Source organism: Bombus bifarius, unplaced genomic scaffold (assembly GCF_011952205.1).
Source record: "Bombus bifarius isolate JDL3187 unplaced genomic scaffold, Bbif_JDL3187 scf7180000008213, whole genome shotgun sequence".
Classification (NCBI taxonomy): domain Eukaryota; kingdom Metazoa; phylum Arthropoda; class Insecta; order Hymenoptera; family Apidae; genus Bombus; species Bombus bifarius.
In genome coordinates, this window is record NW_022884516.1 from 1,679,175 (window position 1) to 1,695,124 (window position 15,950).

At 43.3% G+C, this 15,950-nt stretch overlaps 1 protein-coding gene across 1 annotated transcript in view; it reads right to left on the reverse strand.

The window, feature by feature from the left end:
- Nucleotides 1-15,950, reverse strand: part of LOC117210973 (B-cell receptor CD22) — a 314,738-nt gene that overhangs the window by 71,767 nt on the left and 227,021 nt on the right. Inside the window, exons 8-9 of the mRNA XM_033454474.1 lie at nt 7,077-7,220; nt 2,659-2,931 (exon numbers count right to left, since the gene is read on the reverse strand). Coding sequence (XP_033310365.1) covers nt 2,659-2,931; nt 7,077-7,220 — 417 coding nt within the window. The remainder of the gene's footprint in view (nt 1-2,658; nt 2,932-7,076; nt 7,221-15,950) is intronic.

Consider the following 15,950-nt stretch of genomic DNA (forward strand, 5'->3'; position numbering starts at 1 on the left):
CGTGAACAACTTAGAATCGTTTGACGATGTTAAAACCATGAAACCATCGTAGTTGCACAATTTCCAACGCGTAGTCGGCAGATTCAGTTTCTCACCCCATCAAAATGGGCCAGGATCATTTCGACAGGACATGGTGCGTACGAAACAGCCTTTACGACGCACCAATTCCCATTCCGCGTCATAAACTTGTTTTCCGCGCCCTTACCAGGGGAAAACGGGTCTTCGAATATACACGTGCGCATCCCACCTATGTGTCTACACATAGACACGCGTATTTCCAAGATCAAACAGAAGTCGCACGACGACGAAGGCCCTGCTGTTGTTACCATTGACTCGACTTTTCTCTTTCCCTCTCATTCAAGTCCACCCTTCGAGAAGTCGAATATCCGTCATTCCGAAGAAAGATACTATGGGGAAACGTGACCATTCACGTGAAAACGACCAGAACGTCGATCTTCGGATTTATTCAAAGTTCTTGTTTCTTTCAACGAGATTTTTTAGATTGAACGTTTTCGGGATTATTTAAAGTTTCTATTTTACAGTCTTTGGACGAGGGATTTTTAGAACCGCCTCGATTCTTGGATAAATGATTTTTCAACTACAAACTTTTGGAATTATTTAGATTCTTGTTTCTTTTAACACGGTTCGTACATGGAGCGTTCTTGGAATTATTTGAAATAACGATTTAGATGCAAAGACTTCTAATTGCAAAGATTTGAAAATTTTGCACTCGAATTTGGCATTTTTAAAGCTCACAGACATGTTAGAATTACCTCGGTTCTTGTATGTATTTTCCCCAAGTAAGAGACATGGAGAATTTTTAATTTTTCAGGTTATTTAAATTCCCGCGTTGTACGATCACTGTATTAAAAATTCTTGGAATTATATAAATTCTCGATCCCACTATTCACTGATCGAGGATTCCTGCAATTACTACGAGGAATTTATGCTATACATAACTCGGAGAATTATCGCGAAGCAAAGTTAGCGGTATAACAGTGGTAGAAACAAGATAATTCCATTTGACGATCGTCAAACGTCGACGAGCTGTCGTAGCGAGTTCAATTTCGATGGCCGTTCGTTCTTAAGCCCGTTTCACGCCGATTTAATGACCGCGTTTATCCCGCTTTAATTAATTTTTCTCCTACAGGCAATTTATCCAGGTATTTAACGACGCGAGCGCGTCGATTGACTTCTCAAAGAAGCTGCTGCTCTTCGGTTGAAAATTCGCTTAATGTCGAGTGGAAGAATGCATTCATGGAACAACGAACTCACCGCATATTGCATAGCGGAGGAAAGGACACGTTTTCCTCGGTGTTACACGCGATATATCGCCGGAGAAAGGAAGAAAGGAAAAACCATCGGTTGCAGCATCGTGAAGGACGATAATAATGTTACAAGAATGAAAAAAGTAGAAGAAGAGGAGAGAGAAAAAGGAAGGAAAAAATAGAAGTGGGTGTAGAACGTACGGTAGAAAATTCTAATTCTTTCGTCTCGCTTTTCCTACGTGGGTTCCTCGTGTAAATATTCCAAAATACAGGAAAAATATACAACAGTCGCGAGTACACGAAAAAAAGCTTAATGAATATGAACAATTTAAAAGAGGCCGTTGGCTAATGGTTATTTACACCGCGGAGTAAAAAAACGTCGCTGGTTTCTCCGACGAGAGAAACGTTAGCGCGTTCACGGGAGAAATTTGGAAAAATAGGTAAACGATTAAGTTGAAAGGAGCGAAGACGAAAGGCAGGAAAAGTGGTCTACGAGAAAGTAATCGTTCAAATTGGCGGACTCAGTCTGCCGAGGATCAAACGTAATTTATCTAAAGTGCGTTCATAAGTCTTGCAATTAGGTGGTTGTCGAAGGGCGCACGCGAGCAATTATTGGAGAAAATTGGATAATTCCATTGAGGCGGTACGAAAGAGGGTTAGTCTCATGATAGTGACTAATGACGATAAGCTTTGAATTAGCCGCCCTCCTGGTAAATTAACCCACTCCTTCTCCACACTGGTTATCGATGGTTTCCGTTATTCAAGGTCGTCCTTTGTTTTATTTAAATTAAACTTAATCCAACACGATCTACCGCGTTTTATCAAATTAATCGCATTAAAGAAACGATGATATTATTTTTCACATAGGCAGGGAGGAGCAGATTTATATTTCCTTAAAGAGGAAAGGAGTAAAGGTTCTCCTTAACCCGGTAACTAGGTCGTTCATTAGTCGGAAACTCCCATAATCGCAGACTTAAAAGTTAATCGCTAGAAATTAATTTGACGAATTTCAATGCATTCCGATTATAAATATCGTATAACGATACGTTGGAAACATAATACGCCAAGAGAATAAGTTATTACATTGAGATGTTATTAACAATTCGAGTAAGAAACCAATTCATTTCCTCCAGTTAACCTGATAATTGATCGACACTTATTAGAACAAATACGATTAATACAAATACAATTTACAGGAGTAGAATAAACCTACGCTTATTGCCATAAGTAGCAACGGTCCATCACATGTCAGACAAGCGAGTCACGGATGCCTTTGATCAGACATTAGCGTGATCTTGAGAATTCCAGACTTTTAATCAAAATAATAACAATAAGAGAAAGAACGACGATGAGACAATGGGAATAATCGTGCTGGTATATCGAGACTTACCAGTGACCTTGATGTGGTAGGGTAGTTGGGCACGCCAGGTGTCTTGCATTTTTCTGTCAGGTGCGACGCAGCGATATTCGCCAGCTTCCTGGTAAACGACTCGACTGAGAGCCAATGGACCGGGACCACCGACTGGATCCATTCCAGGACCATGTCCCCAACAACCACCGTCGCACTCCAGAGTCACCGCGCCCCCGATCTGAACTTCCATCTTTCGGGAATCGGTGGCCTCACCGTTCAACGCTTCCGCTTCCGTTTCCATGTCTGGATCGTCTAAACATTGATTTGAACGATGAATGTTGGCCAGGAGGGTGAAACAAAAGCAACGGAGACACAGGCAGAGACAGATACAAATACGTAAAGATTTATTTAACAAAAGTACGAAATTAGACAGAGCACGATAACGATATTTCGAATATTCGAACCATCGAGTCTTCGAACTTATTACACGCCAAGTTTCTTGCTACGTTCGTTCCAAACTTCCCATCCGTACAATTTAACGCGGAAGATATATTTTCCACAAAAGTGGCGTCTTTGGATATTCGCTACAGGGCGAAGGAAATTACAGATTTCAATTTTTCCAATGGCCTCGACATATCAGAGGCGAGCGCGTGCTCGCGATTCTCGGGCACGCGACTCGCATTCGTATCCAGAGGTATTTTAAAGCGATCCTGAAATCCGACCGGTCGTTGTCATCGATAAGAACGAGGTGGCCGCGCATCAGGAATCGCACGCACGTACCGGGAATAAAGTTCAAGGTAGAAGTGGCGTACCCACGTGTGAGCTTCGGGAGAAAATCTTTTTGCCGGAGAACGAGGGCAAGGGAAGATAGGACGGACACCGATGACGCTCGCATCGGTGTACCTTTCCTTTCCCAATTTTACCTGCGGAATTATATGTGCGCGATCGTTTGCTCCGCTGCGAGCTAACGCTATGTTCACAATTACGAGGAGAAAGGGTGTCGAGGGGTTGGTGATGTCGCGGTCGGGCTATCTTCTCTCCGAGAGGAGAATTAGAACGTCGGTAGATAGGGTGGAATTGGTTGGAGGGAGAGGAAGAGGGAAACAAAAGGAAGAGAGGAAAGAAGGGCAAAGAGGCGGGCGAAACGGAAACGATGGTGGGGATAGTCGAAGGGGATGGAGAAAGAGAGCAGTCCTTTGAGTTAGCAAGCTGATCCTCTGGCTCATCCTATAACAAAACAAAGGGATCAAAGTGGTGGATGCGACGATAGGAGGCTTTTACACCCTCCCTCAAGCCCCGGCCGGCTCGCTGGCTATACCTCGTTTGTCTTGTAGTTTGTTCGGAATTTTACAGCAAACACAATCGTGACGCTATAACAAACAGCGGGTACACTGCGAGAAGGGTGGTAGATTAAGGGGTGAAGGGAAGAGTTTCCACTTTTTCTTTGTTAGCCTCCTGAATGCACGCGCGTTCGCGAATACGCGAGTGTACGGAGAATCTCTGTTTTTTAATGGCGATTCTCGTTACCTACGAATTTGATCTATCACCGGAAATTCCGACTGACGCGCGCTTTGATCCTCGATGCGGGCAATTCTGTCGCGATTCACCGCATCGATGGGATCCATGCGTCGTGATCTCGTGCGTCGTGTTGAACCGACTCGTCGTTTATCGTGGAAAAATATAAAAATACTCGAGCGCCTATTGTACCACGCATCCATGTTTTATCCGCTGCCGAACAATTTTCGAGAGGATGTTTTCGAGCTTCGATGAATTGTCACTTTTTTACATTCTGGATTTGAAATCTACACACGTAGATAGTTTGTTTTACATAAATACACCTCGTGCGATCTGACACGTTGCAATTGAAATATTATCGATAGTCGAAGCTCGTTGATAAGATCTCTAGAACTAAAGCATTCTTTAACGTTTCTGTTTAACGATCAATCCGCAACTATCCGTCTTTGAAACTATACGTGACTTCAACTTTGTTGTTCGTTACGCTGTCGAGAGCTTAAGTACTTGGGATGTCGATTGTTGGAAGCTCGATTGCTTTTGACTCCGTGCAATGTATTATGTTTCACGACTGATTGGTAACCGATAGGCCAACCAAACTGCTAACTAGCCACTACCTTTGGAAGATATCTCGACCTCCTCCCCTTCGCTAACCGCGTCTTTTTCGGATACCTAGCGTATCCGATGACGGACAGAACTTTAGCTGTAGCATCCCCGAAATTTAGAAATTTACAACGAAACATACTATGTTTCTGAAATTTAGTCGAACGTTCGATTTCGATGTTTCGCTTTTCCTAAACGCGACAGCAATCACGGAAAGCGACCGCCTAGCATCGAAAATCAATTTCCTAAACAACACAATTCGATCGATCCGAGCGTTTCCGAAATCCACCGTTTGCTCTCTCCGCCACTCTGAAACGTACGTTATCTATGATTGCACGAAATTGGTGTTCGCCGTTTAAAATCCTGCTAGACGTTATCCACGGATAAGTAATCCGGCCAGGAGATTCGAACAGGACGCGGTTGCGCTGTAATCGATAATTCCTTACAGGGGGATGGCTGGTTTATAGGTGCACTCGAGCCATCTAAATTGCGTAGAGATTAGGTGCTCGGAAACCCGTATCCAGGATCCCGTCGGTCGACGGTGCGAGCGGAAGCTGGAGCTGAAGAGGCGGAAAGGGGCAGAGGAAGTGGAAAAGGAGGAAACTCGAAGGTTCGAGGGGAACTCTGCCACCCTCTCCTCTCTTCCACGGGTTATAATGGCAAGATGGAAGGTCGTACGGGGTCCAAGGCTGGGTAGGAAATTTGCAAATTTTCACGACAGGGCACGGATAATTTCCGGTTGGCTCGGTGGTTTCCGTACTTGACAAATGACTGTGGTTTCCGGTTATCGGCTGCGACGACCACCATCCCTCTTGCATTCCGAATTAGCGAGAATGTCTGTTGCCCTTTAGGAGAGGCGATACTCTTTTCCACGTTCGGTCCACGATTACCTACTCTTCTCCTTTGCATTTCTATGGATCGCCATTTCCTCGAAGATATTTACTTCCCGAGTGAAACGTTTTTTCGTGTTATTTGTTCCTTCGTGGTTTCCAATGCTTTAAATATTCCAATCTTTTTCTTTGAGATTTGTTGCAAATCATTAGATTTAAAAAAATGTGTTTTCTCGAGCTATACGGTGTTTGGCAAAAAATAGCGTTCAATTTTATGTCAGTATGGATTTGTTAGATCGATCAGGTTTCAACGCGATTTTTGCGACAGGAACGTTCTTTTTAACGAATAAAAGGTTTCGTAGAAGACAAATATTTCGCTGCATAAACGATGAAGCAGCAACATTTATCTCATTCGATCGTAATATAAAATGGTAAATTGTCTCTTCAGGAGCAGGCAATACGCGTAGACTGGAAAATGGATTTTCTGTCGAAATTTTAAGGCAATTTTGAATCGCCTTTACCACGGCCGTTTAATAACATAAATCTTCGCCGATGACGCAAACATATCGCGTTTCGAAGACTCGGTGGATCGTTTCGACGAACGAGACTGCCGATTCAATCGCTCTCATAACTCAAACAGCCGTGCAACGCGGCCCGCGATTTCCATTAATTTCTAATATTACTGTACCCTTTATCGGCTCGTACAGCTGCTCTACTTATTCTATTTTTAACCTTTTCATTGTTATGGAACGAAATGGTCGTTCCATAGCCCGCTCAATAAATCCATTCGTTAGCTATAGACACCGATAGATTTCAACGTGTATTTAACGCGATTTTTAGCGCCTTTACTTAACTCAATATCGTAGCAATCGACGAATCGACATAACATAACATTGATAACATAAAGTCGTTTCGCGTCCCACTGTCTTATTTCGCGATCAAACCTGCATTTCCATAATGTTGTACGAAAACGAAAAGGGACTTTTCGCTTTTAAAAGATCGTCTGTTTTCTGCAATATCATCAGAATGGGCTATCTTCGAAGCATCTCTCTCGATACATCGTACAAACTAACTAGCTTTTATACATTACAAATGTAATCGAGACTTTATCTTACAATCGATCGTTCCTCGCGCTTGAAAATTCAATTTTCTGCTCTTTATTTGCGCGATAACACGGTTATCTTGCCAACGCACTCCTCTCCATTTCATCCAACAGAAAATGAGAAGAAAAACAGAATAACTGTGAAATTATCATCACATTCTGTATACAGTTTCGTGTTTCTAATTTGATATTAATCTAACTTCTAATTTCTCTAACGAACAAAGAACACGTTAATGCGCTTAATTGGCAAGAAACTCAACAGGTAACGGATGCGTTTAACAAAGGAAACCCGAGTCTTCGTAAATTACGATACGTAAGAGTGTCAAGCCAGTCTCACAGTTTTGACAGGAGTTTAGAAAGCACGCCAAGTCTCTGAATATGTAAATTACGTTGATGGGAAAAATACTCACAGCGTACGTTTAGGAAATAACCGATACTGGTGAATATGCCGAGCATGTGCCTGGTGTAACATTTGTACCAGCCGCTCTCGGCGCGGCTGATTTTTGTGAAGTTCAGCCATCCGTCGTCGCTCTGCTCGACGGGTGGTCCATTGTCTGAAACACAAACAGAGAGGCTGTATGGTACGGGAATTAACTCGGTGGAAACATCACGTCGTCCGACCGAACCGGCGGCGATTCTACGCGCACGTTTCTCGCGCGGAATCGCGCCGTGCCCCAACCCGATTAACCGGCATCGCGTCGTTGGTATTACGCGGTCGACGCTGGCGCGACGCCAACACAGGCCTCGTTATTGTCTTTCGAAAAATCTCTGTACGCGCGGGATTACGCGCCAACGATTCGAAATCTGCGATGGGGTAAGGGGATGCTGTTTCGAGGGTTAAGTCGCTGGGAACAAGTAACCTCGTGTAATTTTACTATTTGCTATATAGGAAGCCATGGTAAATAAGAAAGTCTGTGCAATTGTGATACTTTTAGAGCGAGTACAAGAGAAACTTGCGTACTTTTCGTACTTTCTTAGCAACGAACTAATGTCACGTAGTCGTAACATTTTCGGTGCAAGGTTTAGTAATCGAGCGAAATCTTATAATTTCGATATTTGAATTGCTGCTATACGCTGGTATATCGCAGCAAGCGTATCTCGGCAAACTAGCACTGTCTCGTTTTCAACATTGAACGTTTTTATCCGGAACGTCGAAAAGAAATACGAAAGGATTAATAGAAAAATTAGTTACAAAGATTGAGAGCAATTGCATGAATTTCTATGGAAGAAATGTATTCTCATAATATACTACGCCACGCCAGGTTAAAGATATATGTCGAATGGAATATGAAATTGGAATTAGTAGAAGCATAAGTCGTGGACGATGAAAATTGACCGGAGTACCGATAAATCAAACTACCCAGCAATTCCACCTATCAATAATCCCGATTAAAACGAACGGCCATGATAAATCTTCGGACGCTACAACCCTTTCGTGCAGCCGGAACTTAAAACTCAGCGATCGTATCGATCGTATTTTCGTTAATCAAATTAGTACACGCGACTCGGCTATCTTCCTCCTTGCGAGTAGGCGGGGCGCGACGGTACGATAAGAAACAAACAAAAGTGAACCGCGAGGATCTACCGCGGCTCGGCTTATTCGAGCGAACGAGTAAAACAAAGAAGCCGAGGAAAAGAAAAAGGAAGCAAGGAAAAAGAAGCGGCAGGGGAATCCGCTGGTATCCGTTTCGCGAAGTCGTTCGCGAAACTTTCATCCGGCCATAGGCATTTCGTTGGCTCGTTGTTTTTATCCCGCCCACGATGCGATTTGACGAAAAGCAGGATTCGACGCAGCTGTCGGATTTACTGCTAGTTCTCTGTGCTACGTCCTGAATGTGTAACAACGTCGACCAACAGAAGCACAGAGATGAAAAAGGAAGAAGGGTAAGTTTGCTAACGGCCGTGGCGAAAGAAACCGAATCGAAAAGAGAAAGAAAAAGAGAGAGACGAGGAAAAAAACATTCTCGCGTGTATACTCCTCGGTCGACGAAGTTTTCTGACGAAACTTTTGTATGATCCGGTATAACAGTCTTTGGTGGTTGAAACTCGGATGGTTCAGAGGGCGGATCACCACCGACTGTCTCGTTAAACAGCGAGGTCGTGCCGTTGCCAAAACAAGCTCGATTGTGTTAACGGGACCTATAGGCTGGGAAGGACTAGCAAGATGTCGTGCTATTTTCTATGAAATAAGAGCGGCCCGTGACTTGGCCCGCCAAGCACCATATATCCGGTAGGGTTATGCGGGATTCCGGCTATTTGGCTCGGAAACAAACGAACCGTGTTTCAAACCGAGACAACGCAGAGAGAAGCTCCGGAAAACGGATAGAGTGGGATATTGGCGTGGAACGGTCGGACAGAGTATTTGGTATAACGTAGAGCGTTTGTTAATTTTGACGGGGTCTAGACCACGACGTTGCCAACTTATCGAATACTTTGAAATAGTTTTACTCGAATAATTAGTTTGATTGGTAATGAACGGTACGATGCATGGAGAGTGAAATTGAGATATTTATACAAGGTGTACCATAGTCGATAGTTGAGGATAATCGGTAGAACGAGGTCAAGATTTGCGGATTGCTTGTTCGATTTGCTTGCTGGGTAAAAACGATTAAGATTCTCGAGATCTTACGAGAGAAAAGAAATTAGGATTGTGAGATTTTGTTCGAGTAAAATGAAGTGGAAATAAGATTCGAATGGAACGGAGTTAAGTGAAATAAGACGAGAATAAGATTTTTCACGACTCGAACGAACGTCGGTGAGTAATTCTACTCGGCACGCTTTATAAAACGAGATATTCTCGTCTAAGCTCGAACAGCCGGCTATTAGTTGCGCGGAGGAAGCAACGCAGATTGCGTTTTTTGCACGCTGTTCGAATAAAAAGTAGAAGAACGATCGCGAAAGGAAACGTTCCCACGGAGACGAGTTTACTCGAGGTTTACTCGTTTCTTTGCCGTGTGCAATCATTCCTAAAAAAAAAGTGTTGCTCGACTTTACTGTTCCGGGTGCGTCAGTTAGCCGATCGAAAAACTTCGTCAACGTAAATACCGACCCGTTGCAGTGTCCTCGCTCGTTCTAAGACTATTTGAAATAATTTTGCTAAAAAGAGAATCATCCGTTGTTAACTCGCTGAAAGGAACATTTACCATCGATTGTAGCAATATGAAACCTATATAGATCCTTAGAGAACTCCCTTAGACGAAAAAGTTGCAGAAAAATTAGCCACAAGACTCGCGATATATAAAATTTGGACCTAAACTCGTCTAAAATAAAACGCGAAAACATTTTCAGAGAACTCTATCTCGAGTGTACCACTGCTGCTTCAAAAAAAAAAAAAAAAAAAAAAAGAAAAAGATGAGAGATATACCAAAATGTAACTAATTTAAATAAATACGAATAAATCTCCCATAAATCTCGCGCGTATAAAACTCGAATCTTCTCTTTAAGTTGGTCTGCAGTAGACGCGATTGTATCACAAACGTGGCATTTTTTCGCTGGCAAAAAGGAAGCGAACATTTAGAATCCGTCAACGAGTTGCACGGTGGAGTTCGCAGGAAAAACCGAAACGAGGTTACGTATAACAGACATACATATATATTTGACTCTGGCTGGCATCGCATTATACGCTAGGTTCGTATGAACAATGATCGGATGGGGATCTACTTCCCCCGGAGCGGTTTCCCGCAGCTGACGCCCTCGTACGTTCTCCGGAACGTCCGTAGCTCGAATGTATCGTCGTGATAAATCGTTCGACGGGGCCGTGATAAATTCATCCTTCTTTTCATTTAAAATATCCTCGCCCTTAACCGGGCCACTTTATAGCGATCATTACATATTGATCGTATCGCCGATGGCAGAGAGCTGGCCGCTGCTTTTTCTTTTCCTTCTACGTCGATAAGTCTTTACGACGACAATGTCGTACGTCAGCATGGTTTTCTCTGATTATTCCAGGCACGAACAGGGTGGCCGATTTTATCGTGACGCTGAAATTTCGTGAACGGGCTCGACTCGCGGCAGGATAACAGTGGACAGTACAGATATTTATCGATAAATTGAATTCCAGTCGGGGATACGTACAGCCAGAGTGGATGGCAAGTGGTTGGAAAAATTGGTTGTACGTTGCGAATGGTAGGCGAAACGAGTGTGATTAAGGACTCGAAGAAAAATCGTATACGAGTTAAACGAATAGTTGACAAATTAAATCGTTTACGGCGGTTATGTTAGTCGATATAGTAGGAAAAATACACGGTGTATCGAAAGGATATTAAACTTATCGCGTGACCTCCTTTCCAACCATATATCGCGCACCCTTCAATTATTTCTAGCTTATCAGACATCCGACTACCGACTCAGATTTATAACCTCGGAAAAAAAAGAAAAGTGGAAGGAACGAGCAGAAAGATGGAGAAACAAAAACACGAAACGGCTAGGACGAATACGGAAGCCGGTCTCGAGAACTATCAAAGAGCTAGTTGAACCGCTGGCCCAAGCGTCGTAATATTACACGGTATGCCACGAGGAAAAACTGCAGTTATCCAGCTCCGTGCTATGATATATCGCTGGAAGACGAATGGTCAAAATATCTGCCGGAGTTTCAACAGTGATAAAGAGCTCTTTGGAGGAAAGCGAACGTGCTTTCCCGATATCTCCGGGCATCTGGATTGGGATTCGTTTAATAAGAGGGCACCCGTTCCAAAAAGAAATTGGGATCCACGGGAACGAGAACGAGGGATGGCGAAGGACGAGATCTGGAGAAGGGTGAGTTGAAACGCGAGGCTAAAAGCGAAGCAAGACGAGCTCAGGGGGTGGAAAGGATGTGGTTGGAAGGAGGCATCGCCCGGAGCGGCTACGTGCTCCAAAGGATATTAAAGTATTTTAATTGCAGCGGATTTCGCGGAACGCTGGAAGGATTTATTCGAAATCACTCGATCGAGTCTATGAATAGGGATTAAGCTCTCGCTTCCAGCCTCCCACATCGTCCAACCCCTCGTCTTCCCCTCGTGAACCGATGCACACGGCAGGCCGGAATTCCGGACGTCAGGAATGGAAGGCAGAAATAATTGAACATTTAATGGGATAACTGGCGCTTATACCGGTCGTGACGTTGTCGAAACCGAAAGACTCGATTCGCAGAATGTTACCCTCTTGTTATTACTATGATTGCGAGGACACTCGTCGCGGCTGCCTGTTTCTGGCCAATCTCTTCTTTCGCCTTTGCTCTCTGGTTCTTGGCTGGTGTCACGCGGAACAGATCGACCGGATAAATTCGTTCAGCGCACGTTAAACGTCGAATTGCGGGAAGTGGAACGTCGAACGAGTGTTTGGTCGCTCGTATCGCATCGAGCGTGCCACGAATTCGTGCGATTCTCGGATCATACGGATCGAAGTCTATGGTTTTAAACTAATTATCTACTTTCGAAGAATCGAGAAGATCGACATCTTTGAAACCAGGATCGCGAGAATCAGGTCGGAGGTTCCGAACGTTTCAGTGACATCGCGTTACATCGGGCACGATTAAACCTCAGATTCTTAAAGACAGCTATTTATATTACAGCCATAAATTTCGGCCATTATTCTCTTAGAACGGTCGACAAATCGAATCCACTTATCCGGACGATAATTGGCAGTTCGTTGTAAAGCGAGAAGAGAATCAGCTCGGCACGATGGAACGACGCAAGATATTTTTCGCGTACAATTTGTTACGGTCTCGTGAATTCTTCCGTTTCGGATACCGTTGAACAATAATCCTCTGCGTCAACCGTTCGCCGGTAACGGGTCGTTCATCATATTTCTTATCACTCTCACCTAGCTGATCACGGCAGAAAGTGACGGGTGCAGCTGCTCTCAGCATTTTGTGTAACTCAATAACGGGACTAACGAGGCTTGTACGATTAACTCGACTCCCGATAAATTTCATCGCCCTTCCACTACGGCAAACGGAATTTCTCTTCGAAAGGGGAAACGTCGCCATCGCTTTCGAAGATCGAAACATCGAAAACATTTTCGATATCGTTGCTATGTTGATTTTTCTATGATTTTGAAAAATATTTTCCCTACCCGAGGCATGAAATATAAACTTTGGTTTTGCAAACAATGCTTTTTACCTAAAACTTATTATACAAATAAAGATCTGTTTGTAATTAGTAACAAAAATTGGAAAGTAGATATAAATTCGTATGGGAAATGTCCAAACACGTACGATGTGATTTATCGTGTTGATTTTACGATAGATATTTTCTAATTACTTCTTATCGAGCTCGTATAATCATAAATATTCGCCATAAATTAGTTATTGATTTCGGCATACGCTTCTGTTTCGTTACTCATTGTTCTACAGCGCAAATGGTAGATATTTCGCCGTACGTTCGTACTATATTATCAGATAGAAGCTGATAACGATAATTTACGACGTACGGTACTACGCGAAAGTCTTGAACAATCTACCAAATAGAAACATTTCTTTTTTATCGACCAACGTACAAATCTCCACGATGCAAATTCCAGAATTTCTCGTTATATCGTTTCCTACGAGCGACTACCCGAGATGTTTTAAAAAACCGCAACATTCCCGCCATTTCTACTGCTTCGAACGTCAGAGGCTTGCAACGAGATTAAACATCGGTTTGATCGTAACTCGAATCGGTACTTCCGTAGCAGCTTCCTTCAAAAGGTTCGACCTACAAATTCGGAAAAAACCGTGGTTCCATAAAAAGTTCAGCGAACGCTCGGACCGAACCGCGTTTAACGAATGTAATAGTTTCGCCCGCTTAAACTGGCCGGTCTAATCAAGAAAGTGGTCTCGCCGTTGGTAACGCGGTACTCGCCACGAAAATCCTACTCCCGTTTCCTTTTTCGTGATCAAAGTTTCTCTGATTGACGACGAATAAAGGAAATTATACCGCGGCGAACTTTTATTTGCCACCGATTCGTAGCAAAAAGCAACATCGTTACCGATCCTCAAACTCCGTCTGTAAATCCTTTTCATGATTTCCACTGGTCGGATAAAAGGTGCAGAGGTAGACCAGTGGAAAAAGTTTGCTAACTGTTAGGCGAACGTGAACGAAAGAAAGAGGGATCGACATCGAATTTTCTGGCCGGAAAAGAGATTCTATCGTGGAATTTAGGGTGGTGAATATCGTTTGGTGTCTGAACGTGTGGTTCGATAATCATTTTTCGAAGTGGACAGACGACGTCGTTGGAGTTTTTAGGGATATTTTTACACCACAGGGGAGACAAAGTACGGGTGGATTTTCGGATTTGGATTATTTCACGGTTTAATGCGCAGGATAGAAGGTTCTTACTTTACGGCGTGGCACGGACACGGTTTCAAAGAAGCATATTTAATTTAACATACCGTTGCAGTCGGCTTCTAATTACATTAAAGGATCAGCTTAACGAGAACAAATGCACACTCGGACTGCATGCTCGAATGCAACCTTTTTTGAGGGAGGAAGAAAAGCTGCTGCGAAGAAAGCTCGAGGAAATTTCACGATCAAATCCACTTTTAAAATTCAACAAGAGCATCCTCCGTAGCTCCGTGAAAATCCTTCAACGTACTTGGAATTACCATACATTAAATCCTTCAACTTCTCCGACCATCTTCGCGTATCTTTTTATTTTTATTTCCTACGGAAAATTAGCAAATAGATCGAGCAGCCAAGAATCGAAGAAACCGTGTTTCAGAAAGGAAAGGTTATTCCGACGGAACAATTGGCCGCGTATCATCTATCCCTGGGCTTCGAATCGAGCAATCAAGTTGCAAATCATGCTGTTCGTGCGAATAGCTATCACCTATGGCGGTGCAGCTACGAATTCGTGCCTAACACGCGCGTGCATCACACGCGGCCAGAGAACGAATCTACCTACCAGCGATGGTTCTCTGTGTAACGACGTAGCATGCCGACTCGGGGCGAAAAGTACGTCCATTAAAACAAACGTTAATTCCCATGGTAGGACGCGTAACGACTCGCACCGCGGCCGTTACGTAAAGCTGCACGTACCTGTACCTACGTACGTTTCGTACTACCGAAACAGGCGTACGGTCATGAGGATACATAACGCCGAATTTGGGTTAACTCTTGGACTACGCTTTGAACAAGAAACACAGGGGAATATTTGCCATCGTTACTTTCTTCCTTTCGAATTAGTCCGACGAATTTCGAGGGCCAAGCTTTCTGACTTTTCTACGGAATAGTTTCTAGAAAGTACATATCCGTAAAGTATTTTTATTCGAGCGTCCGACGTGTCCGTTCTTATTCTACGTTATGATACGAACTACTCTGAAAAATAGCGCGGATCAAGGTTTCGCATTCTACAGGGTAGAGACAATTCTTAAAAAAATAATATTTGAAAAGTATTTCCATTCGCGTATCTGACGTGTTCGGTCGTATTCTACTTTATGGTATTTCTTTTGCTGACCTTGCATCTGTTCGAACGAATTGACAGAAGGCTGAGATGATAAGAAATAAAGCCCGAAATTCCAGTCAGGATCGAATGATATATAGCTCGGACTTGGTTCAACCCCTACTGATAATAAGAAAAGAAGAACGCCATATATCGTCACTGGCTACATAGCTGGCATTTTCGTCGATAGATGCTACTAGGTATATTATATATTAATTTATAACCTCGCTATATCGTGCAAACCGGTTGCATTACTTCGTTACACAGTCTTTTCAGGCGCAATGTATTTTTATTATATTTTACTGTGAGATCTGACAAAAAAGGTCGACACAAGAGCCAACCTACTTACATACAAAGTAACTGCTTCACCTTCGACCCGGACGTTTTATCCTCTCTATCTGAAATCGTTCAAGAAGCTTTACTTTTACTCGTTGCCCCAGCTAAAATGTTGTTACATCGGGGTGTATCGGAATTGAAGGACCTCCGGAAGAACTCAAAGACGCTACCACGAGGAAAGAGAGACAGTGTCCGGGTAGACTAAAGGGGGAATTATAGAAGGCTTTAAATATTTATCAAGTCGTGGGCCAGTCTACCGTCGGCGAGCTTTGACAAAGAACAAGAGGCTGCTAATGAATCCAGTCGGCTGGGAGTAATTCACCGTCCCCGTTTCTCCTCCTCGAAGCAAATGGAATTTAAGGGAAGAGGCGAGAGAACTTCTCCATTTGCCAATCTTCTTCGATCCTCGTGCTTAAAAGGAAGACTCGTATCGATCGATTTCCACTTCTTTATCCCCGAATTATTCGTTCATAACCGTTCGATCTGTGGTTAGGAAATACAAATACAAGGTATCGCGGAAATCTATCTCTTTCGCTTTCGTTTCTATT